This window comes from Dama dama, chromosome 1, assembly GCF_033118175.1.
Source record: "Dama dama isolate Ldn47 chromosome 1, ASM3311817v1, whole genome shotgun sequence".
Taxonomy (NCBI): Eukaryota; Metazoa; Chordata; class Mammalia; order Artiodactyla; family Cervidae; genus Dama; species Dama dama.
Genome location: NC_083681.1, coordinates 62,438,357 through 62,465,308, shown reverse-complemented (window position 1 = coordinate 62,465,308; position 26,952 = coordinate 62,438,357). Strand labels below are relative to the sequence as shown.

The window sequence follows — 26,952 nt, the reverse complement described above, 5'->3', positions numbered from 1 at the left end:
AATACTAACATTTTCTTTTATTTCTTAGATTTGGGTGGATTACATCAACTTCTTAAAAGGCGTGTAAGTATTTACATAGTTTTATTTTCTGTGTGAACACTGATTTAGCTATAATATAATTGATGGCATTTCTCATCCAATACCAGGGAAGCTGTTGGATCTTATGCAGAAAATCAGAGAATAACAGCTGTTCGAAGAGTTTATCAACGAGGTTGTGTTAATCCAATGATCAATATTGAACAATTGTGGAGAGACTATAACAAATATGAAGAGGTAAATTAGGACAGAGTAGTTTATTATGATGACAAAGGGATTTTAATTTTCATGTGTTGTGAGTTTATAGCCTTTCTAATATTAGGTACCTGGGTATCAGTGCTGCATACATTTCTTTTCATGTTGATTGTAATGAAAGGACCATTCCTATAATGTTTTGAGAGTCTCATATTACTGTTGAGTTGTTTTTTAGAGAATACTGTAGGAGAATTATAATTCTTACAAAACCATTTTTATTCAGTGCTACACTATATCCTCACAGTTATACACATACATACTGCCACTGATCTCTTACTCGAAAGAGTTCCTTTTCAGAGTTACTTTTCTAGTCATAGTGATGAGTTGCAGTGCACCTCTTTCACCTGGTTACAGTGATGTGATTATTGCCTTGGCAATTGTGAGATGTGGGACTGTGGTCCAACATCGTTGTTTCATAAGCAAGTGATTTATTAGTTTTTTTTTTCATTTATTTTTGGCTGTGCTGTGTCTTTGTCACTGCATAGGCTTTTCTCTAGTTGCAGCGAGCAGAGGCTACTCTCAGGCTTCTTACTGCAGTGACTTCTCTTGTGGCAGAGTGCAGGCTCAAGGGCGAGTGGGCTCAGAAGTTGCAGCCCCCCAGCTCTAGAGCACAGGCTTAATAGTTGTAGCACACGGGTTTAATTGCTTTGAGGAATGTGGGATCTTCCTGGATCAGGAATCGAACCAGTGTCTCCTTTATTGTGAGGCAGACTCCTTATATTTTAACATAAATGCTATTAAACTGTATTTCCCAAAATAAGAAAAAACTCAGTGAAAAAAGTGGCATTATTTCATATTTTTGCAAATCTCTTTGGTATCTTAGCTTAGTAGAGGACAGATTTTCATATCTGCTTCTACATTCCATCTGGTATGATATTGAATGTCATATGGCTTCTGAAAAACTCAACTGTATATTTGTGAGAGGGGCAAATCATGTCTCAGTGATATATGAAAATTGTTTTGATCTTACGGACCCTCTGAAAGGGTCTTGGGGAATAGGAATCTTTGGACTACTCTGAGAACTACTAGGCATGAATGAAGTTATGCAAACCTAGTTAGAAAAAGGCTTTTAGAACTAAGCCATGGCTATTTACCCAGCTGAATCTGTACATCATTCTTTATTAGTAAAATTTTATGTGAAATAATTGACCCTTTCCAAATCATTCCCTATCTTTGACGCTTACTGCCATCTCATAACATAAAGGCAGGTCCTCCTTGATTTCTTAAGCATATAAAATGATCAAACCTTTATTTTACTAACCAAAAAACCTCTTAAATAATTTAAAGTTATTTAGCAAATGAATAAACTGTATTATCCTAATATTAAAATATACTTAATTTTAAAATAATGTATATTTTCTTTTTTTTCCCTTAGGGTATCAATATTCATTTAGCTAAAAAGATGATTGAAGATCGGAGTAGAGATTACATGAATGCTAGGCGGGTAGCAAAGGTACGGAATTCCATCAGGCCATTTACTGTGATGTTTGTTATGAGTATGTTATTTACACAGGAGCTTTTCCCATCTGGTATTACTCAATATTTTCAATCATTGGCAATCTTAACTAATAACAGTTACTTACATTGTCTGAACAGATGATGTATTTGATATTTGAAGTGAAATACCTCTTTACAGACTCGTGAAAAGATAAAATAGAAGAAGTCAAGTTTGGAAGAAATCATTTTTTAAGATAGAGAAACAGAGGTTGTAGAGATAAAGTTCTACATAGAATTGATCTGCAGGTTTTATCCATCCCTCTTATCTGCTCATACATACCTGAATACTGTACTACTGTCTGGTCTAATGATATCACTCTCAGGGACAGAGTTTTGTCTTGTGTACATTCCTTTCCACTCAGTGAAACTGTTAGAAGTTAGGGAAAATAGCCTAATACTATGAACTATTGAAGTTTTAAAAGAAAGTTTCTCCAGAGATGGCAGTAATGATGCCACCAGATCATTAGTCATGTTGATCTGTCAACCTCTTTGTCCTGAGAATGACTTTTTAGATCATCTACAGAGAGGGCCCAGGGCTGTTCTGTTCACCTCGTCCTGGGAATCTGTTCCTGGGTAATTAATCTTTTATCTTTCTCCCTGCTCTTAAATAGTTTTTAGGTTATATTAACAAAGTAGTATTTGGGGGAAAAAAGGCATTTTGAACAAAATATTCCAAACTGATCAACTCCATTCCATATATGAGTTGTTCTTTAGCTTACCGCAGAATTCTAAATGCTTATTGTCTAGGAATATGAGACAGTAATGAAAGGTTTGGACCGCAATGCTCCTTCAGTGCCTCCTCAGAATACTCCTCAAGAAGCTCAGCAGGTGGATATGTGGAAGAAGTACATACAGTGGGAAAAGAGCAACCCTCTTCGTACAGAAGATCAGACCCTGATAACTAAAAGAGGTAACAAGATTAGCTCTCCTGAGACTCCAATTACATGTATGTTAGGCCACTTGATATTATCCTGTAGGTTACCAAGGTTGTATTTTTAATCCCCAGGCTTTTTTCCTCTTACGTTCCTCAGACTCAATAATTTCTATAGATGTCTCCATGTTCACTTGCTTTTATTTTATCATATACATATGCTGGTGAGCCTATTTGGTGAATTCTTCATTTCAAATATTCTACTTTTCAGTTCCATAAATTTCCATTTTAGGAATTTTTATATTTATTACAGTTTTCCTTTTTTTGTTGAGATTCCATGGCCATTACCATCTTTCTCTTTTTATCCTTGAATATATTTAAAATAGTTATAAAACCCTTGTCTGCCAATTCCAACATCTGTACCATTGACGGGTTGATTTGTTTTCCTCTTGACTATAGGTCACATTTTTTGTTTTGTCAGAAGCCTGGACATTTAAAAAAAATTTCTGGACATTGTACAGCTGTGTAAATGATACATAGTAAAGACTAGATTCTGTTATCTTCCTCTGAAGAATGTTGGGTTTTATTTTAGCAGGGAGTTAAATTACTGGCAGATCTCAACTTTGTGGAGGCTTGGTTTTACAGTGTTAGGATGAGCCTGTGTTAGTGGCCTTTAACTCACGGTAAATCTCTTAGTCCTGGGATATAGGCTTTACTCCTAAGACAATGGAAAGTTTAAGGTGTTTACTCAGAATCCCTTAACCTGATGGGAGTCAGATTCCAAACATAGTCTCCATTACAGTGGGCAGCTGATACCATTCCAGCTCTTTCAGCTCTTCTTTCTGCTCAGGCTCTTTGTATTTTTTCCTGTGGATGTCTATTTTAGAGTCAGTTAAAAATTTGAGGGCATTTATGTCCAGATTTTCAGCCTCCACCTTCTGTGGTTCTCTTTTGGGCGATTTTCCCCCTTAATTTCCAGTTGCTCTTCTAAGCCAGAACTCCATGTCACTCACCTCAAGCTGGTAAAACTTCAGCATTTGACTTGAGTTCTAGCTATCCCAGAACTATACACACAGGGCTGTGTATTTGAGGGGAATATTAAATACATGTCCACAATTTTTAAAAATTCCAGTTTTTTAGCGCTCAGGCCTCTCTGGTTTCTTTTTCTTTTGGTTATTCTCTGGTGCCTTTAAATTGTTGCTTTTTGTATTGTTCAGTTGATGATTTTTTTTCTCCACTGAGAGTTGGTCTTAAACAGACTGCTGTGCCACTGCCAGCACTAGAATATGGAACTTAAAAAGACTGCTCAGTCTTGCCTTGTCCTCCTAGCCTAGCAAGTATTGTTTCCTTTGCCTGCACCATTTTTGTATCTACTCCTGCCCTTCCTGCCTCTACTTACGCTTACACTCTCATCTGACCAGATTCTATCCCTTCTTCAGGTTTCGCTTAGATGTCAGTTCCTTAGTGAAGCCTTTCTTGAGTCTCTAAACTATGTTAAGTCCTGCTGCTGTAAGTTAAGAGTACACTGTACTTTCCTCATCATGCTTATTACTTTTCACAATAGCTTTCTTAATATCAATTTTCCCAAAATATTGCAGACTTCTTGAATATAGGAAGTCTTAGTCACTGGTATATTCATAGTGTCTTTCACATTCCTTAGCATATAGTTTGTACTCAATAAATATTAATTTAATAAATGATAAATGAATGGGTTTGAGTAGATGATAATTATCACTAAAGTTTTTTATTTCTAATTATCATTCATTATTGAGGGCCCTGTCTTAGCCTAAAAATTTAGTTGTAATGCTTATATGTATAGTTTTTTAAATAATGTTTATTCTAACTGAATGTTGCAAATGTCTTCTCTTAGTTATGTTTGCTTATGAACAGTGCCTGCTGGTGCTGGGCCATCACCCTGATATTTGGTATGAAGCTGCCCAATATCTTGAGCAATCTAGTAAACTGTTAGCAGAGAAGGGGGTGAGTATTCATTTCTTTCCCCCTTTTTGGTCTTTTCATGGCTTCAATATAGCAATAATTTACTAAAAGTATAACACTGAATTTTTGTAATAATGTATAAGAATTAAAAACTTTAATCTTATGTCACTATGAATCTTAGCAACCCTCTTATGTGATTAGACTATCTTAGAATTAAAATATAGTGGCTCTTTTTTAATGTATTAAAGTGATGAATCACTTAGAGTACTTACATGATTCTTTTTTATGTTAAAATAATGGAAGAAGTCTTTGGAATTTTTTGAGAATCCAGAAATGCATGTGTGTCCATAGGTAAATGCATGTATGTCCATAGGTAAATACATATGATGAGTCTGTGTTTTATTCTCTTTCAGCTACATTAAAATTACTGTAAGTGAGCTTTCTTTTTTCTCTCCTAGGATATGAATAATGCGAAATTATTTAGTGATGAAGCTGCTAATATATATGAAAGAGCCATAAGCACTTTATTAAAGAAGAATATGCTTCTTTATTTTGCATATGCAGATTATGAAGAGGTAAGTTAAAATATTTAGAATTTTCTTATAATTGGATTTTTTTAGTGCAGCACTGAATTTTTTTCCTAGCTGCTTCTTTGCCAGGCATATTGCTTTTTGAAGACAGAGATAATGCAAAATGAACAGTTGTTAGTCCTTAGCTCATTATATATTTATGCTCAAAGCAGGTGCCTTTGTGGGGTGCAGCCTCTGGATTCCTCAGAGCTCAAATCCTGCTTGTTTATGAGTATATATTTATATCCACTTCTTCTCTACCATCTTAGAGTCGCATGAAGTATGAGAAAGTTCACAGTATATATAATAGACTTCTGGCAATTGAGGATATTGATCCCACCTTGGTAAGTAACTTTACAAATCTTTTCCACCTTTGCAGTCTGCTTCTATAAAAAAAAGTTTTTTAATTTACATAAAGTAAAATTTACGGTTTTTGTTGAATTGTTGGTTCTATGAATCTTGACTAATAACATAGTCATGGGACAACCTTCACAATTAAAATACAAAACACTTAAATCACCCCACAGAAATTCCCTCATATGACCCCCTTATAGTCAACCCTTCCCTGTCTCCCAATCCCTGACAATTACTGAGGTACTCTTTGCTTTATTTTTTTTTAAAGTACAGAAGTATGAAACAGCTGCAGTGGGACTTTTTCTGACACCTTCCTCGTGAGCATAGTTTCAATGCTATGTAATTGTGGCCTAATAAATATTTCTTTTTAAGTAAATAGAGGCAAGAGAAACCAACATTCTGAGAAGCAGTTGGACAGGAACTCACTTTATCCTGAATTCTACTCTAATAGTGGTTTTCTTTTCTTTTTTTTTTAATGTGGACCATTTTTAAAGTCTTTATTGAACTTGTTACAATATTGCTTCTGTTTTATGTTTTGGTGTGGTTTTTTTTTTTTTTTTTTTTTGGCTGTAAGGCATGTGGGATCTTAGCTCTCCGACCAGGGATTGAACCTACACCCTCTGCATTGGAAGGCAAAGTCTTCCACCAGACCACCAAGGAAGTCCCCTCTAACAATGGTTTTCAAAGCCACTATTTTTGTAAAAGTGCAGTGGAACTCTCAGTGGGGGGGAATCAGACAGGCCAATGCATGGGGCTCTAGACCCTCTGCCTCAAGTCAACTACAAATCTATTCCTTTTTTGTTTGTTTACCTTGGGGTTCCACTGCTTGCATTTAGTCATCTTTTTAAAATTTGGCAGCCTGCATCTGCTATGCACTGTGCTAGATTCCAGCAGTATAATGACAAATAAGTTAAATTTCATTCCTCAAGTAACTCAGTTCATTCATCTGGGCAGCGAGGTTTGGCATCATCAAAACTGGGCCAATCAGGAGCCTACTCATAGTCATCCTGTGTATAGTCCAGAGACCTTTGTTCATCAAATAAATATTGCATACTTATTATGTGTTAGGTACTCTGTTAGTGCAAAGTATAAAATGATTCAGTTTATCAATGAAGTTACACTATATGTCCTTTAGGAAATAGAGTAGTGGGTTTTTAAAGCAATAAATCAATAAAATTTAGTATTTTCTAGTATTTTCACTTTTATTCCTTCTTAAGGTTTAATTAGCATGTTTGGAATTAGATGATAGTAATGGTTATAAAACATTGTGATTATACTAAAAATCACAGAGTTATACATTTAAAGGGTGAATTTTGTGCTGTGTGAATTATATCTCAATTTTTAAAAATTAATTTGCATGCATCTTTAATACCAGAAAAAAATTGCTTATGGATTTAAATAGTCCAGTATCTGTCATCTTATTGATACTTTTCAATTTCTCGGGTATTCAAATTGCATTCTTATACAGCAAAACATGTTAGTATGTTAGTATGGTGAGCCTGTATTAGATGCCATAGGCATCATATTCTACCTAATCTATAGAAAACAAATGCTTTTTTTGCATAGGTATATATCCAATATATGAAATTTGCAAGAAGAGCTGAAGGTATCAAATCTGGAAGAATGATATTTAAAAAAGCAAGAGAAGATACCAGAACCCGCCACCATGTCTATGTTACTGCAGCACTCATGGAATATTACTGTAGTAAGGTAAGTCCTGAAATAAAATATAAAGATAGAATAATTTCCTTTATCTGAGATAAATTAATTAAAAGAAAGGCAATCCTAGTTTCTGTCTTTAAACTTTAATTCTTCTGTATCATAAAGGAGACTTAAGTGTATCTGTGTAAAATTACATGGAGCATCATTCATATCCCCTCTGCCTGCTGATTTATACCTTATTAAATTCCATATTTCTGAATCTAAATCCCCTGAATGGTATTTAGTGCTGCAGTTTTTACATGATTTTAATATCCATTTTAATTCTTAATGTACTTAGTCATATTTAAATGTGGTTTTAATATTGAGTATCTTATCTGATGGAAATCAGTACTTTGCTTTCTTTACTTCTAGGACAAATCTGTTGCCTTTAAGATTTTTGAGCTGGGGCTAAAGAAATATGGAGACATTCCAGAGTATGTCCTGGCCTATATTGACTATCTTTCTCACCTCAATGGTAAGTAGATTCTAGATCTATAATGGTTAATATTAAACCATCAATGTCATGCTTTGAAATTATGTTCCTGGAATTTTTCCCTCTGCAGAATGGTCTTTAATTCTGCAGCACAGTCCCAACAGTAGTAGGAATAAAGCCACAAATCTCAAGCCATGAAAACTCAAAGATGCCCAAGTCATAGAGTAAAACGCTTTGAGGCTACTGGGGAAGAGATTTCAAAAAGAAACATTATGTTTATGAGCATCTTTATTTTTCTATTTTGTTGTAATAACAATGGTGGCAATCCTTTATTGGGTTCCTACCTTACACCAGGTACAAGGCTAGAGAATTCATATATGTATGTATATATCTCATTTAGTCAACTTAACCACACCACAATCCAGGATATGTAACTTCTTGACTAAAAATGACCTGGTTTAAAAAAAAAAACAAGATCTGGTATAAAAACTGATTTAAGAAAGAAATATAAAAAATTATGTCATGTAAATAATTAGATGTAAGCTTAGATATCACAGGTGTATATTAATGATTTTAATGATATTTTAGAAAAATATAACATTCTGTCTACCTAAATAGTAGAAAAGAATAAAACTTAAAACATGACTTTGTATTTCAACTTAGTGATTCTACTCTCTGGAAGAGGACTTAACTCCAGAAAGTGGGTCAGTAGAGCATTTAATTAAAAAGAAATTTCTTGTATGAAATGAATGTTCCTCACCAGTTTTATATTATTTTGCTTCATTTTTTAGAATAGTTACTAGTATGTATAATATTTTTTACTGTAAAATTGAGGATGGAATCTGATGTCAGCATTGTTGTTGTTGTTTAGTCACCATGTCATGTCTGACTCTTTTGAGTCCATGGACTGTAGCCCGTCAGGCTCCTCTGTTCATGGAATTCTCCAGGCAAGAATACTGGAGTGGGTTGCCATTTCCTTCTCCAGGAAATCTTCCCAACCCAGGGACTGAACCCACGTCTCCTGCATTGCAAGTGGATTCTTTACTGCTGAGCCACCAGGAAAGCCCACTGTCAGCATTATTATCTTCTAAAATCATCCACGTTCATCCACCACCCCTTCCACCTATTTAGTACCTTTTGTTTAGTATGGTCTGGCTTCTAGTTCCAGGTCCATTACTCAGTTAACAATGAGCCGAATCAATTCACTTCATGTTTTTGAACCTCAAGCTTCCTCATATATAAATACTGGTTGTGATAATACTTAGACCCCTCTGCATAAGATTTTTGTGAGGATTCAATGAAATAATGCTTTGTTGAATTATATAACTAAATTTTTTAAAAATATTTAAAATTTTCTTTAATATTCTAGAGGACAATAATACTCGAGTTTTGTTTGAACGAGTTTTAACATCTGGAAGTCTTCCTCCTGAGAAATCTGGGTAAGCCATTGTGAAAACTTACTGGTCAGGTTCTAATGTCAGCTTTAATACTTGAACTGTAGTCCATGGGATGAATGTTTGCTTGTTGTGAGTCTTAAGTTTCAGTAGAAATTTCCCTTCTCTTTTGAAGTTTCATTTACAAATGGCTGCCTGCAATATTTTCATACCTATTTAAGATTTGCTAAAATTTTTTTTTTTGCCTACTGACTAGGATTGAGAGATGCCTTAACAATTTGTTATTAAATATTTTAATATATCTTTCTCTATATCCCTACAAGTTGATACGGACAAATTAGGGCAGAGTTCTGAAATTTTTGTCTCTTTCTCAAGAGCAAAGACTTACAAAATGAAAGTTTGACAGGTTATATCCCTGATTTATTGTTTTGACTCGGTCAGTTATACCAGAGGAACAGCGGTACAGTGAAAGTAGTAAGGCTTTGGAGTCTTGGGTTCAAATTCCAACTCAGTCAGCTATACCTTGGGTAGGTTTCCTAACTTTCCCAATTCTTACTTTCTTGTTGAGTAGCAATAATGTCTGCAAGTATAGAAGTTTTGTGATAGTCCTCTACCTAGCATAAAATAGGAAGTCACTGTATTACTTTAGTACAGAGGTGCTTACTGACATTTTAAGTAGAATCTCAGAAAATTAATTTTGGCTGTTAGAACAGTGGTAAGGCACTAATTTGTCCCCAGTGATCCCTATTAATGGGAAAAAATAGAGAACAATCATGTTAGATTTTGAAATATATTTTTATTCATACATTGCACAAAGAATGTATTCTACATTTTAATTCATGCCACTACAAAATGGTGAAGTCATTATCATTCAGGAGAAATTGGAAATCTAGGTTCCTTTTCAACTCTTCCCCACCTAGAGTTTACCCTGTCTAGGATAAATGTCTCTCTTATTGACCACAAATGATAGGAAGTAGGCTAAATAAGAAAAAACTAAAAAAAGAAAAAACAAAAAAACCTTAAATATGGAAGTATTTTGGGTGAAAGGTTATGATGACTATAATTCACTTTCAGATACTTAAGTGAAAACATGGGGAAGCAAATGTAGCAAAATATTAATGATAACTGAATCTAGGTAATGGAGTAGGTATTCATTATACTACTCTATGTTTTGAAGTTTAGAAATCTTTATAATTAAAAAAAATAGATTCTTGCTCGGCGGGGGAGGGGGACGGGAAAAAAAAAAAAAAATAGATTCTTATAATTTAAAAAGGGGTGAGGAAGGGAACTGGAAGATTTTTGTAAGTCCCAAACCCAGGATATTGTGAAGTATTGATTATATTTATTTTCTTACAGAGAAATCTGGGCCCGATTTCTAGCTTTTGAAAGTAATATTGGTGATCTAGCTAGTATACTCAAAGTGGAGAAAAGACGGTTTACAGCATTCAAAGAAGAGTATGAAGGCAAAGAAACAGCTTTACTGGTAGACAGATACAAGTTCATGGATTTATATCCTTGCTCTGCAAGTGAACTAAAAGCACTTGGGTATAAGGTATGTACTTGGGCTCACGATGTGTGTGATGTCTTTACTTTCCTAATGTTTTAGAACAGTTCATGGATAAACTTTAAAATAAATTCTGAAATTGAAATTAGTCTAATTTTAGAATAGATTTGCAGAATATAAAAAGTTCAGGGATTTTCCTTGGGCTTGTGAAATATTATCAACATACTGAGCAAAATGAGAATTAAAATGAGATTTAACAAACTTCATTCTTTCCCTAAAATTGTCAATGCCTTATATCTTATTTTGTGGGCAGGTGGAAGAGGGAAGAAAAACAAGAAAATCTGAATGTCACTTAGGTTAGTTTTTCTCTAACAGTTCTTAAAACTGAGGAGTGTGTTTTGATAGGAGATCTTAAACCAAATGTAATTCCTGCTATATATGTTGTAGATATGAAGAAACTACAGCTTGGTAAATCCATAAATTTCCTTGAAGTGTTTGCATCTTTAAACAGGGCTCCTTCAGTGGAGGCCTTTAGGAAATTATTTCATTGGCCAAAAATTTCGTTCCAGTTCTGGAACAAACTTTGTGGTCAACCCAACAGCTTATCTAGGAATGGAACTCCTCTATTTGGACTACTGTATCATTAAGAAAACAGATCTGGAACCTGAACTCATTCAGGCCAAAAGAAAAGATTAATAGCCTAGAAATAGCCCTTGGTGAGAAAACCATTGCTCTATCATTGCTTGATTTTTCTGTGTCAAGTGAATAAAGACCAGATGAAAATCCAAGGGGAAGCTATATCCACAAGAGTCCTGGATTGGTCTCCTTAAGCCAGCCAGCATTAGGATGTTACTCACCATTATTCTTCATTTCCTCACTGCCCTCTTTTATAACCTCAGTCTCACTAGTCTTGTGTCTGAACCAGATTAAAATAAACTTCAGACCTTTTCATTAATGGAAGCTCCAGTTGTGTGCCAGCCCCATATTCCTATTCTAAACTAGGGTTACTGCTCAGGGATGAGGGGATTCTGCTCCTGGTTTAACTAATTCTTAATGAAAAGCCAAAGGCATTTTTAAGACTGTTATGCAGAATCTTTAGACTATTTCAACTTTGCCAATTTGAAAATGGAAATTAAGGAAGGTAATGAAAATATCTTCATGAATTTTCCATCTTGTATTTCTGTTTCTATTCTGTGTATTTGGGAAGGATCATTATGCTTTTGTGTGTGGCACATAAGTGAGAGTAGGAAAGAGGAAAAAAAAGCAATTCTTAGTTGGTATCCTCATTTAGATTTGCCACCAACTGCATATGAGCAAGTTTTGAGAACATGAAATTCTCTTATATCCCTTGATGGTGGCAAAAGAGGCTCTCTCAGAGAGTTGCTCTCAGCAAAGGCAGGCATTGCTGGGACACTGAAAAGAAAACAGAATGGGTGTGAGATCAGAGAGGCCTGTGCTCTCAACTCCTCTGTCTGCTTCTTAGCCAGATAACCTTGGAGATAGCAGAACCGCTTTGAGCATTAGTCCCTTCTATAAAATGGAGGTGATCCTATCTACCTCCTCAAAGAGTGAATGAACAGCAAAAATTGACAAACTGGTTACTCAATAAACATTCCTTCTCCCTTGTAACAGTATGTTGGGAATAATTTTTCATTTCATTAGGAAAATCTTATGAACTAACGTAAGTGATAAGCTTTGTTAGCTTTCATGAAAGAGCACCTTACTTACTCAGCTTCTTCACTTAAGAGAACCTGATGGATGATGTTCAGTTTTAGTGGAAAGGAGATATCAGAAAATATCTAAAACTGCAGATTTTCTTCCAAATTACCCCACATCTACCTGGTAGGTATCCTACCAGGTATATACATCTACCCGGTATGTATTACCTACAAAAGGATCCTACAAATATCCCATCTGGTGACACTGAGTCTAATGACTCTTAACACTTGGCAATCTTCACTGTCATGGAAGTTCTCGCTTTTCTTTCTCCATTCTCGCTACGGTTTTAACCCAGTTATTCAGTGTATCCTCAGGACTGTAGAATTGCACAGTTCTACTCTCTAAGTCCCTTTTTCAGGTTTAGGATTCTTCTGTTCTGCATTTTCAGGATGTCTCCCGTGCTAAGCTAGCAGCTATAATTCCAGACCCAGTTGTAGCTCCTTCTATAGTGCCTGTTCTGAAAGATGAAGTGGATAGAAAACCAGAATACCCTAAGCCAGACACTCAGCAGATGATTCCATTTCAGCCACGACATTTAGCACGTAAGCCATGACTTTAGATCCAGTACTGAGACCTCCGTTTGTTTGTTGGTTTAAATCCAGAGGTGTGTGGGGGTTGGGAGGGGCAAACTAATGTGACCTTTCCATTGTAGGTTAATAATTAGACTCAGGGTCACTAATGACAAGTGATTTGGCTGTAATCTTTGAATCAAGATGAGTTTAAAATGTCTTAAACAAAAAACCTTACTGATCCAGATTGCAGTAACCCATTTGGCAGTGATACTTACGAGAGTTTTCTGAAATGCTGCTACATACAGGTTACCTGCACAGCTGGAAACTTACTTTGGTGATATTTGGTATTGTTTATACTTACTAATAGGTTGTAGTCTCTGAATTCTATTTGAACAAGGCCCTTACAATGAAATATGTTACTGTATAACTGACTTTAAGTGGGCTTGCTGAAAAAATGACTTGTGAGGCTTAGACATGGTCTTTGACAAAAACTGACTAACTCAGGTTCTGGGTCATCTTATGCAAAGTCATTTGTTTACTTTTCTGCCTCCCAGTGGCCGTGGGGTTGAGATTGCTTTCACTGTCTCACCCACTTGAGTTTGGTCAAACATATAGAACACTAAAAACATTTTAAGATGTCCAGGACAAAGCAACATAGACTCTTTGTACATAGTAATCTATGTACAAATTACTTATGTTAGTTATTACATGTATAGAAACTCTTCCCTCCCATTCCTGTATTCCTTTCTCTTACAGCTCCGGGCTTACACCCTGTCCCTGGTGGAGTGTTCCCAGTACCACCTGCAGCAGTGGTTTTAATGAAACTTCTCCCTCCTCCTATTTGTTTCCAGGTTTGTTCACCATTTTCATGACAGATATTTGCTCTATGGGTAAAAATAGTAATTATGTACTTTTTCTCTTTTATCATGGGAAATACAAAGTGGGGCTATTTTAACTTGTCAGATTATTGGGGATTAAGTTTTCTTTGTGTCAAAATAGGGCCCTTTTGTACAAGTGGATGAACTGATGGAAATTTTCCGAAGATGCAAGATACCAAATAGTAAGTGATGAGGCTCCATTTTTAGAGTGGAGTTCACATTGTTGTCTCCAAGACCCGAGAGATCGCCACGGAAGTTTCCAAAACCAGCAGGCCACCTTGCAGCAGTACAGTGACGCCTCGCGGGGGTCCACGCCCTCTGTGGTACAGGGGCCAGTTTATGTTCTAATCCTACTAAGAAAAATACCATAAAAAGCTTCTTTTCTATTCATGTGAACATGCACTATCAGATTTTGCTTATGAAAACTTTATTAATTTTAACCATAGTTTTTTGTCTTTATTTAGTATCAGTAGTACTGTCTCAGAATTTGCTAATAGGAGGCTACAAAATGATAAAGTATCCAAAGTGGTGCATACATACTCCTTCACAGCAAACTTTTTTTTAATTGGGCTATAGTTACTTCACAGTGTTGTGTTAGTTCCTGCTGTGTAACAGAGTGAGTAACACAGTGGCAGACTTCTAAACACCCTCCAACAGTCCTTTTGTTTTGCTTCAATAGCAGTTGAAGAAGCTGTGAGGATCATTACTGGAGGAGCCCCGGAGCTGGCCGTAGAAGGCAATGGCCCAGTGGAAAGTAATGCAGTGCTCACAAAGGCCGTCAAAAGGCCCAACGAGGATTCTGATGAAGATGAGGAAAAGGGAGCTGTGGTCCCCCCTGTTCATGACATCTACAGAGCAAGGCAGCAGAAGCGGATTCGGTGAAGCAGGTGTAGCGCCTGCCTCAGAGGAAAACTCATCCTTTTGCCTCTCAGTCATATGTTTAAAAGAGACAATGCTTTGTTACAAGGTTCTTGGAAACAAAGTTGTATTGTCGTTGGTGCCTCTATCACATGGTTCTGGAGAACAACCAACCAACCTACGTGAATTTTAGGATTTGGAACAGACCTATGCTCTGAGCAGAATTAGGTTTTCAAAAGTGTGAGAACAGTACTAAGTGGCAGAACCACATTTTGTTCCCGCTTCAAGGGTGTCTTGTACGTACCACTTGAAGACTTGTGGGTTTTCAACAGTTTTATTTTAAAAACTGGATGGCTTATGATTGTAAAGCATTTTATCACATTTTCTGAAAACAGCTGTTTTTGGTTTGCTTATGTAGAGTCCTGCCTTATTGTTCGTTTTATTTATGGCAGAATGTATGGAATCGGTTTTGTAGGTTAACATTTTAAAACAATCCTTTAAAAAATAAAAGGATCTCAAAAAAAAGTCACGTCTCCTGCTGCTGCTTTCATTCACATTTGAAATAGCAGCTTATGTTATTTAGCCAATACAGTTTAAAAATAAATGTCAACAATACAAAGAAAAATCATCTTGTATTTACCATATATACAACTATTGTCCTTTCCTGGTCTTTTTTGCTACTATTTGAAAACATAAGCGATCCATTTTTAAGAGGTAAACTAAACATTTTAGAAGTCCTCAAATATGAATGCATTTTCCCCAAATTAAATCTGAGGGAGACTGAGATATTTTATCTTTCATCTCTCTCAAAAGCGACTTAAGTGTGGGTATTCCTTTAATCACTCACTGTCTTGCATTCACATGTATTTCAATGTTCAAGACCGTTTTTTTTCGAGCACTAAACAAAGATAGCATTAAGGAAAAACTATGATTGGCTGCACTGGCCCTCTGCGATGGTCCACACTCAGTTTGTGGAGTGTGTTTCACTCTGAATAAATCCACTTCTTACCTATCAAAAAAAATAAAGAAAACTGTGGCCAAGGAACCAAAAACTGATTACAGTGAGCAAAAATTTATTCTTAAAAAGTCAGTCAGAAAAATTGTTTTGCTCTTTGTTAGGAGCATTACCTCCTCTAGACTCATTTTTAGAAAACTAGACCAAAAACATGTTGAGCCCTGAGGATTGTGATTCAGATTAAAGGCTGAAAATCAGGACCAAAAAAAAAGGAAAAGTATTAAGGCTATAAAGAGACAATCTTATATATTGGGTACACAATTTAGAATTTAAATTCAAGTATGATTAAATTTCAGCTTCAAATATTTCTACACATGAAAAAAAAAGTTATATTAATTTCTTATATAAACTTGTATGTAGCAAGGTTATACTTACCTAAGTTGATCCCAAGTGTCTCCAGTATTTTACCAGTAAAGCTGAGTAAAATTTCCTTAAAACAAAGTCAGCTCTACCTCAGATTTTGTTATCTTAAGTATCATTTCTAAGCTGTGTGGGTTTTCTTTTTAATATCATGGTTATCAACAATACAATCTGAAAGGCACAAGTAGTACCATATAGCAGACTTTAAAATAGAGATATGGAATCTTTCCTGGAGTGCCATTGTTGGGTAGTGTATTAAAGAAGACAAACTGATTTCAAATACCTGTAAGGGGCTGTAAGGGTGTTTCCATATGAGCAAACAAAGCCATATATGATTATGCAAGGAAAATGATCCTTTTTTTAAGCATTGTAACAAGAAAACACACATACACACCCCTACCTACCTTGGTGAAAGTGCTACTAAGGACTGTTAAGGCCATTTATATGTATTATAATTGCTCCTACAGCATTTATTTCTAAGATTTTTCCCCCTAGAAATTATATGACATTTAAACTTCAAACAGATTATTTCTTGTTAAGAAGAAAACATTTTCTTAATATTCTATATATATATGTAGAACTTAATGTTCTGTCTATATATATATGAACTTTTGGTTTTTAGTATGATTCTGTGTGAATGTTTGATAATTCATTCATCTAACATCAAGTAGCATGATGTTAGAAATCTGAACTCACTTTTGGAACTCTATGTGCACACTCCTGTGGTATATATAGCCAGTCCTACATGTCCAAGGACTCATATATCCGTATCGCTGGATGCAGAGAAATTACCAAAAGATACTCATATCTTTCCTCTTCATAAAAACAATGATAGCATCTCCCCACAATTCTAGAACTGGATAAAATTTAAGGACCATAAATCCTTCATAAACAAAAATCAGTCAAACTCTGGCTTTTAGCACTAAATTTCAAACGAGGTTTTATCTCTGTAGCCACATAAAGTAAAAGGTTATATAGCTACCTAGTAAATATAAAAGTGATCAAATTGTACTACTGGAAAAGAACGAAAATATAAACCACTTTTGTCAGCATGTTGACCTTGGGGGATAATTATGAATTTATTTGGTAATTTTATAATCCTCTACTGGCATATACTTAATATGTAAAACTAAGAGTTGATTTACATGATAGTAAAATTAAAATCACCATGTTCATAAATTTTGGTTTTTACATTTCAATTCCCAAAGCAAACTTCATTAAAGTTGGTGGTTCTTACTTGACTGTGATGTTCAGCAGGTGCAGTTATATTTTATTATACAAATTTCAGAATTCTTGAATGGTTAATTCATGCCAAGTTAACAAAACTCAGGTACCATATTACTGATTTAGGTAAAATCTTAAATATTTAACAGAAGTCAGCTTATCAGGCTCTGGGAATAAAAGTTCAAAAAACCAATTCCATTTACTAAATTTTCTTCCCTGTCCAAGACGTGACCAAATTTCTGCTTTGAGCCCACAGCAGACAGTACTTTAAAAAGCAGAGGCAATGAGAATGAGAAAGGAAAAAAAGTATTACTTTGATTTTAAGGTTGCTTTTAAGTCAAAAGTTGCACTTAAAAGATTCTCAGTGTTTAGTTCAGATAGGTTGTTGTTCAGTCGCTAAGTCATGTCTGACTGTCTGTGACCCCATATAGCCCGTGCCAGGCTCCTCTGTCCATGGGATTTTCCTAGGCAAGAATACTGGAGTGGGTTGCCATTTCATTCTCCAGAGGATCTTCCCTACCCAGGGATCAAACCCACATCTCCTGCATTGCAGGCAGATTCTTTACCTCTGAGCCACCAGGGAAGCTAGGCTTCATTCAGATAAAACAAATGCAAAATTGGTGAAGTCTGGCTATTGATACCAACGCCAGACACAACTGATTTCTAAATTAAGTGATATTCCATCAAATCGGGCCTTCTGAACTATAAGTTAGTTCAGAAGGCAACATAGGTTAAGACAGAAATTCACACTAAAGGCGGTTTTAGGTAAAATTCTGCCTGCTCAGGTTTCTGACACATTTCTAGGACTCTAGCTTTTTCTGAAAGTATAAATGAACATTCGATAGGTTAATAGAGGATTTCAGGCTTAAAAGTTTTTCCTTTCCCCGTCGCATGAAGGTGCTTTGAAAACTGAATAAAAAGGCAAACCATTAAAAAAAAAAAAAAAAAGGTAAACCATTAAAATAGGTATATAAAACCCCATATAAATACACAATTGCAAACATCATTGTAATTCTTTATTTAGGTTATGTTTTCAATGAGATAGTGCCTTTTAATATGAGTTTCATAGCCTATCATCCACTACCAGTCAGTCATCCATTCATTTACTTCAAATAATATAGAGGTGGAAATGAGAAATCACTGGAGGGCAGGTGAGTGGCAGCATAGAAATAAGACTACAGCTCTGGTACAGAAAAGATGATAAAAGAAAATAACAGTCTCGGGACAGGATAGGAGGAAAACCTCTATAGGCCTGGAAAATGTGCTTGACTGACGGAGACGGCACCCGCGGTCGAATCTGTCATCACCTACAGGCAAAAGGTTACAATACTCCCCTTTGTTTCTAGTAAAGCCATTTATAGTTCTTTTGTGTGTACAAAGCAATCTAATATCCATTATCAAATTTAATCCTCACAGGAAGTGTGAGTTAGTATTCTTGTTTTACAGAGCCTCAGGAAGAATGGCCCAGTATCACACATAACCTGGCAAGAAGGCAACAGAGGAAAGACAACCCAGATCTTCCTCTAAGTCAGGATCTTTCTGCACAATCCGACCGCAGTCTACTTCAGTTATTCCAGTCAAATTTATCCCAGAATGTCAGAATTGAAAGGCCCTTTTCTAGTCCTTTCATTTTATAGGTATTGAAAATGGGTCCTGATTTGCTCCAGCTAATCACATGACAGAAATGGGATTAGAACTCTGGCTTCTTGACAGCTCTCAGTCTTCCCACTCTACTATTCTGCCTCAAAAGAAATACAAATGTTTTACATACAAGTCAGGGCATGTCAAAAGATCACTGGAAATCAAAGAGCAAACACCAATTCACTCCCTTGAAATTCAGCAGGAAAGCAGGCTGCTCTATTCCCAGGAATCTTAAGACTTTGGAGAAATTAAAATAAGCCACAAACACAGAACTGCTAAATAAGCTATTCAGAATTGTCAGCCAGTAATGTGCATGTTATATGCCTATTGAGTCAAACTTTTTAATAACTTTTCTTCACAGAGAAAAAGTTCCTATATACCTGTCCACTGCATTAATCAGTAAGATATATCAGTGTAACTCTTACCTGAAGTATATTTATAGGGTTACATGAACAATCACATTTTACAGCTTGCTTTAGAATTAATGAGATTAAAAAAAGAAAAATACATACAGTGTGACTCCACCCACTATTCACCTAATCAATTGACAGCTGACTTCTAGACATTTATTCACTCACCCACTCATTCATTTAGGAAACTATCAGAGAAATCAAACTGACCTGCTGATATCAACCCAGCTCTCAAGGCGCTCAGTTCTACCCACTTGTAATGAAGTACTGTTGCCAAATAAACTTAGCACTTCCATAAAAATATGTTTTCCACAAACCCTTTTAGGCAGGAAACCATGTCATATCCAATCAGCATGTAGTATATATATATAAAACCAGTTCAATTCTGAAGGATAATTTATATGCCAAAGGTATTTTGTCTCTCCAAGATAAAATACCCTGTGGTGGGGGAGTTCTAAGTAGATGCTTAGCAAACATTTCCTGAGTGACTAAATAACTAAATGAATTTTCCTGGCCCTTAGTGATAATCCTATGAGATTCCAGGAAGAAAAACTAGCTCACTTATCTTCAAAGAGCAACAGCAAAAACGATTCAATATGAATATCGAGATTCTGAACTTTACCGTCTTCATTCTGGCTCTTGTAGAATTCCACCAGGGGACACTGAGGTAGTGGGGGCCACAGGAGTCTGTGAAGCTCCCTGTTACACGGGCATCAAGATTTCAAACTGTCCAAACGTCACTCTATCCATGTAGGAACCCATGAGGGGGAAAAAAATCTACTAAGAGTTAATTCTTACAAAAGAAAGCAGAATGAAGAACCCTGGAGATTTAGGGAAAATGACTACAGGAGGTGGTGACCCGCCCTGCATCTGTGGGGGTTACACTCCCCTCCCACATCCTTGGATGGGGTGGGGAACCCCTGAACACTGAGGAGGAGGCAAGCCAGAGTGCACCCCCCCACCCGCTAAACCTCATTCTCTGCGACCAGTGAGTGCAGCTGCCGCGGCAGCCTGACCTCCAGGAACAATTCCAGAGGTGACCTCACTGGAGGCGCTACAGAAGATGTGGTTTTGTTCTTTAAAAGTTCTACTTACTGAGCTTTTAACCTCTTCCCAGGAAACCAGGGAGGATTTGTCCTTGAGCCTAAACTTTATTAACATGACCTCTGACCATGGAACCCAGCATACATTTCTGACTGCAAGTAAAAATATTAGAGTGCAGTCTGAAGCAAATATATGGAGAAATCACATCCCTCCCAGTATAAGCAGTAGCTCCTCTGGAACCTGGTATCACTAGATGGTCCAGAGAGTGGATGTTTCCCCAACCCTGTCCCCAGCTCCACCCCTGCCCTTATGGGCTTGAATGAAGGGGTTCCTTGCATGACGCCACCCCTTGTGGTTCTGGGAGCTGGAGATCACCCCAATGACTTCACAGTTCGGTTTCTAACATAACGTCCCTATCTAAGATACACATTTATTTTTTAACAGAACAGGTCATCTATGAGACCCCAAGCTACCCTTTCAGCCACAGGATATGTCAGAAACTCTGGTCACTCAAGTTCCTAGATAAATACTGCTCAAAAACCAGAGATTTCCTATAACTTCATTACCTGAGAAGTAAGTGAGCTTACGCTATTTTATCTGAAAACACTTAAATTCAATTCTGGAATTCGAATTCAGTCAATACATCGAGGTGTTGTATCAGAGTGAACTTTTCAGTAAAAACTTCTGATATCTGTCTTCTTTTATATTACACTAACATTAAAAAAAAAAAATCCCTCAACTTTCAAGACATAAAAATCAAAGAATTTTCCTTTCTCTACATCCTATAAACACTATCATCCAGGTTTCAGAATTAATTTTGTATAAAAGAAGAAGCTTTTTGAAATCAAATATTAATAACTCCTCTAGAATGAAAGGATGCTAGGGCTCTGGCTAGGCCAGAAGGGGAGAAAGCAATAAATAATTGGGGGTGGAGGGAGGCGGACAGGAGGCAGTAAGATTTATAAAGTTCTTGTAACATAAAATACCTGAAGGGAGGAGGGGCGGGCTGTTCGAGAGAGGGACGAGGCTAAACGCATCATGGCTTGGCTGCTTTCACTCTGGGGTGGCTGTCAGATACTCACGGGCGTCTAAAAGGAAAACAACCCAGATCGCAGAAGAGCGGTCCCAGGCTCCAGGGAGAGACAGGCAGCTACAACCATGATACACTGGGGGTGGAGACACAGGACAGTCCTGCTAAAAGCTGACTGCTGCCTGTGAAACTCAGGACAACAAACAGCTTCTCTGATGTGTAAACCTGCACTCATAAATACAAACCCCCAAAAGAGAATTCAGTGCATTTTCCAACAGGTCTTCTCAACATTGATACACGATATTCTTCCTTTTGGAATCAGTGCTATTAAACAGAAAGATACTAAATAGCCATTTTCCAAAAAGCCACATGACAGCTGAGAACAGGTCGAGCTAGTGATACTGCTGCCACAGGGACCATACGTGTTAGGATCTGGCGAGGATCTTACTGAGGATCGCGTCGTAGTAGGGACTGAACACCATCTTGTTATAGTTGACCAGGCGCACGAATTTAACGGCAACTGCCTCTAGCTCTTTTTGAATCGGACCCAATCCCCCGGGGGCTATGGGCAATGGCTTCTGATGACTTGAGGCAAGGTAGGTGTCTAAGAAGGTCAGGATTCGGGAATCTGTGATTGAAGAGAAAGCAGATGTTTGTTTCCTGGTCAGGGCGACTTTACAAACTTCTGTTTATGCTTCAGTTTTTAGCCTAAAGGTCACCTTTTTGAGAAAGTCTTCTTCCCTGGCCACCCCGGGGCACCTCCCACTTCGGAACATTCACCCCTTGGGGATGCTTCCTCCGCGGGGCCATGCCCCTCTTGCCTGTCGCTCTCTCCCTAGCACCCAGCGCCTGCCACGTGACCCGGCCCCCAGGCAATGCCCCAAGTGATATACTTGGAAAGCAAGGATACCTGTATGGATGATTAAGAGGAGCCTAGGGTGCTGACAGGCTCTGCTCTCAGAGGAGCAAGGCGCAACGAGACCAACATTAGCCACTGCTGAAGATCACATAAAAAGTGGGAGGAAAAACAAGGCAAGAAATACCAGTTCCAAAAAGAGGAGAAAGAAAGAAGACTCCAGCACTGCTGACCTGATCTAGTTTTCCCCACAAAGCCCATGAGAAGCCTGAGCCTCCTTGTCCACGGCCCACAGTGAAGCTCATAGCGCTGCGGGCACCGTGTCCTACTCCGAGGAATCACTTAGTTTGACGCTGTCTTAGCCCCCCACCCTCACCCCTGTGACAGTGCTGCCATATACTGTCCTGTGTAGCCTCAGCTGCCGAAAAACTGTGTGCAAGCCGCACCTGGCAGATTTTATTACAAAAGCAACAGGGGCATTTGTATTGAATAAGCGTTTTCAAACTTCACGCCCACCTCAACTAGGGAAGCTTCTCAGGTGTGACTGACTTGCACTCTTTGGATCCGTCACACACCGCCACCAGCTGTGACTAAAAACCAAGCCGGCAGGACCATGGGGGCAGCCTGGAAGCCAGCGGTCTCCTCGCAGCCCTTTCCCGCATCCACACCCCACTTGACGACAATGATCTTGAGGGTCTGAGGGCCCTGCAACATCAGGAGGCTCCTCCTGAGGAATCCAAAGATGTAACTAAGGCAGGCCTGGGGTGAAAAAAATCTAATATGTAAAAAAATCACTGATTCATGTAACTCTCTTTTTATAAATCCCACTTCGGGACAGCATTCTAGTTTTGGGCTGGTAGCTCAGATGGTAAAGAATCTGCATGTCAACTCGGGAGACCTGGGTTCAACCCCTGGGTCAGGAAGATCCCCTGGAGGAGGGAATGGCAACCCACTCCAGCATTCTTGCCTGGAGAATTCTATGGACGGAGGAACCTGGCAGGCTTCAGTCCATGGGATTGCAAAGAGCTGGACACGACTGAGTGACTCTTTCTTTTCATAAAATACTATGATATGTGCTCAGTCGCTCAGTAGCGGCCAACTCTTCTCGACCCCATTCACTGTAGCCCGCCAGGATCCTCTGTCCATTGAATTTTCCAGGCAAGACTACTGGAGTGGTTTGCCATTTCCTTCTCCATCATAAAATATTACCTAGCAATAAAGAAAAATAAGTGAGAGTATTGGAAGCACACCCATATCACTAGTTCAGCCTCTACTCAGAATCTGATAACCATGGATCATCCTGATTTTGCCTGAAGCATGCTAACTTTTCATTATTTATAAGATGAACAACTATCTGATTTCATAAAGAAGTTGAGGAAGGACTTCACAGTCAAATAACAATAATCCTAAAAATTAAATATTAGATGTGTTCCTTGATCAACCAGTGAACAGAATCAACCAGTGCTGATGGAAAGGAACAGCTCATAGAGCAGAGTAATATTTTTAATAACTGCGACTGGTTGCTGAGTCCTCACTATGTGCCGCCAGGTTCGGCAGTAAGGACCTTACTTATGTTTAACATTATCACCTGCAGTCCTCTCAGCAACCCTACAGGTGCTGGTATCACTCACTTTTTAGAGATGAAGAATCTCAAGTATCACATCACTTGCTCAAACTACACAGTGAGTACTTGCATAGAAAACCCGTCCTAGTCTTGTACTACAGCTGTGCTGCTCCTCATCCTTGCCCCACTACAAAGTCCAAAACACTTCCGGTTTTGTTTTGTGTCTCTTTTTCTTCTGGCCGCACCTTGAGGCATGTGGAGTCTTAGTTCCCCAACCCGGGATCAAGCCTGTGCCCCCAGCAGTGGAAGCACTGGAAGAGTGCAGTCTTAACCACTGGGCCACCAGGCACACATGCTAAGTCGCTTCCGTCGTGTCTGACTCTGCACGACCCCACGGGCTGTAGCCCGCCAGGCTCCTCCGTCCACAGAATTCTCCAGGCAAGAATACTGGAGTGGGTTGCCATTCCCTTCCCCAGGGGATCTTCCTGACCCAGGGGTTGAACCTGGGTCTCCTGCACGGCAGACTTCTTTATCATCTGAGCCACCACGGAAGCCCCTCAAAACACTTCTGACTCCAGATCTGGAGGAGAGGGGTTCCCACCACCAAGCAATTGTCTGTGACCCCAGCTGAGTGTCCCACAATCTTACTCAGTTCTGACACCACCTGGACACAGCCTCTGTTCCCACAGGTTAAGGGTTCAGGCCCACAAGACTGATGCCCACGTCAGACACCAACCACAAGGAGCAGGTCTCCAGGTCACCCACCACTTCTGTATGACCTGACTATACATCGGAGGTGCACATGGCATCCTTTCCCTTGGATTTTGTGATCTGCTAGAGCAGCTCACAGAACTCAGGGAGGTTTCACCACTTTATTATATAATAAAGGCTCTGATAAAGGATACAAGTGAACAGTCAGAAGACACTCATGAGGTGAGGCAGGGGAGAATCTGAGGGCCAGAGCTTCTGTTCTTGTGGAGCAGGGGTGCACGCACCACCTGCCCCCCTACACGGATGTGTTCAGGCACCCAGAAGCTCTCCAAACCCTGTACTTCTGGGATTTTCATGAAGGTTTCATCTTGCAGGCATTTCTAGTCCTTCTCCTCTCTCTCTGGAGAATGGAAGGTATGGCCAAAAGTTCCAAACTTCTAATCATGGCTTGGCCTGTTGGGGGAACCAGCCCCCAACAGGAAGTCCAAAGAATCACCTCTTCAGAACAAAAGACGCTCCCAAAACCCAGGAAATTGCAAAGGCTGCAGGAACTCTGGATCAGGAACCGGGGAAAAGACTAAATATTTGAATAAAAAGGTGCTCCCAATGCTCTTCTCACGGAGGAAAGCACCAGAGCCTCAGCAGCTCTGTGCCAGGAACCAGGGGCAGAGACCAACACGGATATTTCCCACTACCTCACGGTGCAGGAGCAGGGTTCTGAACCAAGACCCGGGATTCCAAAGCCAGAGCCCTCAGGACAGTGCTGGCTGCCGGGTCGCTTGTCCGAAACCCGGGGTCGCCCTCACCGCACGGTGGTGATTAATCCCTCTCCTCACCCATCGGCACTCATCACCCGTCAAACCCTCCGCAATGTCCGCAGAGGCGCCTGCCTGCCAGCCCCTCGCAGGCACGTCCCCGGCCCTGTCTCCCGCCAGACGTACCCACGATCCTGCGGATGGGGTTGTCGGGACTGGCCACGGCCTGGATCTGACCCTTGAGCACGGCCTCCTTGTCCGTGGTGAGGGGGCTGAGGCCACACAGGGAAAGGCAGCTGCTCACCTCCAGGCAGACCTTCTCCCCGACGGCAGTCAGGGTGTCCTCCAGGTGGAAGGAGCTTGAGCAGAGGAGGGAAGGAGAAGCACGGAAGGGAGGGCCCGTGAGCCGAGCGCGCAGTCCCCTCACCCCCAGCCCCCGCGACCCATTTGTGGACTGACTGGTTCAGGGGAAACTGTGACCCCGCCCCAAGCCTCTCAGACTGTGTCCACCCGACTCGGGGAGCTTCTCTCTAACAGAAAGGGGAGGGGAGGGCTCAGGTTATTCCTGGTCTAACAATCTAAAACCCAGCTTCTTGCTCGCATCTGTGTGGTGAAATAAGGCTGCAACTGACCGAGGCCTGCCCTGGGCACCTCTGCAGCAACACACTGGACACCACTTTGTCGGTGTGGCTTTTGAAACACAGTGTATCAACTACTTTCAAAGAATAAACAGAACTGAAACCTGAAAGTTAAAATGCACACCTCGATTTCCTGGGGCCCCCGGGCTCCCCTGACGTCTCTGTGGGGGGCCCTCGTGCTGGTGGGTGTTTTCTAAGAAAGCAGTCCCCTTCGTCCTGGATCTGGAGCAAACGTCCGAGCCCTGGGACTCGACGCTGGGGCCAGGGTGGCCACGCCGGGGCTGACCTTCTGAGGGAGCACCAGACAGGCCCCACTCCTGGAGCTTTGACAGGGCAGTGTTACTGGTGGGGGGCTTAGGAGGGCCTCAGGCCAGGCCTCGCCTCAGTGAACACCCTGCAGGCCTGAGTCAAGACTGTTGAGGCCCAGGTCAGGTCTCATGTATACCACCTCGTGACACTGAACACACTCAGGCTGTGTGCAAACTCAGCAGCCAGTTTCTCCACTCTATAAGGAGGAGGAGGCTTGTGGACATTCCACCTGAAGAATCCTCTAAGCTGGACCTCGTCAGATACAGGTTTATGTGCATGTGTGCTTAATCGCTTCAGTCGTGTCTGACTCTGTGTGACCCTACGGACTATAGCCCGCCAGGCTCCTCCGTCCATGGGATTCTCCAGGCAAGAATACTGGAGTGGGTTGCCTTGCCCTTTTCCAGGGGATCTTCCTGACCCAAGGATCAAACCCGCATCCCTTCCATCTACCTGCGCTGGCAGGGGGGTTCTTTACCACTAGCAGGTATATTTAGAACCATTCTAAAAGCTGGAAACCACAAAAATCACCTAATCCGACTTCACTGCAGGAGCACTGCCCTCACACAAGCGGGAACTGCTGCTGGTTGATAAATAATCCATTTACACCCAGCACAGAACGTCTATGAGTGTCCAAAGGGCAGAGAACTTCAGTCACATTCACACACACTGGAAGAATGCAACTTGGTTCTTATGTGACCTTTCCCCAGGGCTGTGTTGACAAAACTGTTAGTTTTTTTTTTAATGGAGCAAGAATATAAGAGAAATATCAGGAGGTATTAAGCACAGCTGGGTACGTTTCACTTTTAAAGGTTTTATTTTAGTTACATGAGTGTCCAAGTGTGCACAGTCACCATGGAAGACGAATTTCTTTACTAG

At 39.5% G+C, this 26,952-nt stretch overlaps 2 protein-coding genes across 11 annotated transcripts in view; one reads left to right on the top strand and one right to left on the bottom strand.

The window, feature by feature from the left end:
* The window catches only part of CSTF3 (cleavage stimulation factor subunit 3), a 64,643-nt gene extending 49,061 nt beyond the window's left edge, over window positions 1–15,582 (top strand). The window contains exons 6-20 of one of the 2 annotated variants that reach the window (XM_061151488.1): window positions 29–63; window positions 147–273; window positions 1,667–1,744; window positions 2,536–2,698; window positions 4,530–4,639; window positions 5,056–5,172; window positions 5,436–5,510; window positions 7,087–7,230; window positions 7,594–7,696; window positions 9,024–9,093; window positions 10,405–10,600; window positions 12,660–12,813; window positions 13,540–13,634; window positions 13,783–13,843; window positions 14,341–15,582. In XM_061151488.1, coding sequence (XP_061007471.1) covers window positions 29–63; window positions 147–273; window positions 1,667–1,744; window positions 2,536–2,698; window positions 4,530–4,639; window positions 5,056–5,172; window positions 5,436–5,510; window positions 7,087–7,230; window positions 7,594–7,696; window positions 9,024–9,093; window positions 10,405–10,600; window positions 12,660–12,813; window positions 13,540–13,634; window positions 13,783–13,843; window positions 14,341–14,543 — 1,731 coding nt within the window. In that variant the 3' untranslated portion in view covers window positions 14,544–15,582. The remainder of the gene's footprint in view (window positions 1–28; window positions 64–146; window positions 274–1,666; window positions 1,745–2,535; window positions 2,699–4,529; window positions 4,640–5,055; window positions 5,173–5,435; window positions 5,511–7,086; window positions 7,231–7,593; window positions 7,697–9,023; window positions 9,094–10,404; window positions 10,601–12,659; window positions 12,814–13,539; window positions 13,635–13,782; window positions 13,844–14,340) is intronic. The other variant, XM_061151479.1, reaches the window with a different exon arrangement.
* Window positions 15,583–18,112: 2,530 nt separating this feature from the next.
* TCP11L1 (t-complex 11 like 1) overlaps window positions 18,113–26,952 on the bottom strand; it is a 35,061-nt gene continuing 26,221 nt past the window's right edge. For all 9 annotated transcript variants that reach the window (XM_061151549.1, XM_061151538.1, XM_061151510.1 and 6 more), the window contains 2 exons: window positions 25,316–25,488; window positions 18,113–21,871 (listed from right to left, as the gene is read on the bottom strand). In XM_061151549.1, coding sequence (XP_061007532.1) covers window positions 21,669–21,871; window positions 25,316–25,488 — 376 coding nt within the window. In that variant the 3' untranslated portion in view covers window positions 18,113–21,668. The remainder of the gene's footprint in view (window positions 21,872–25,315; window positions 25,489–26,952) is intronic.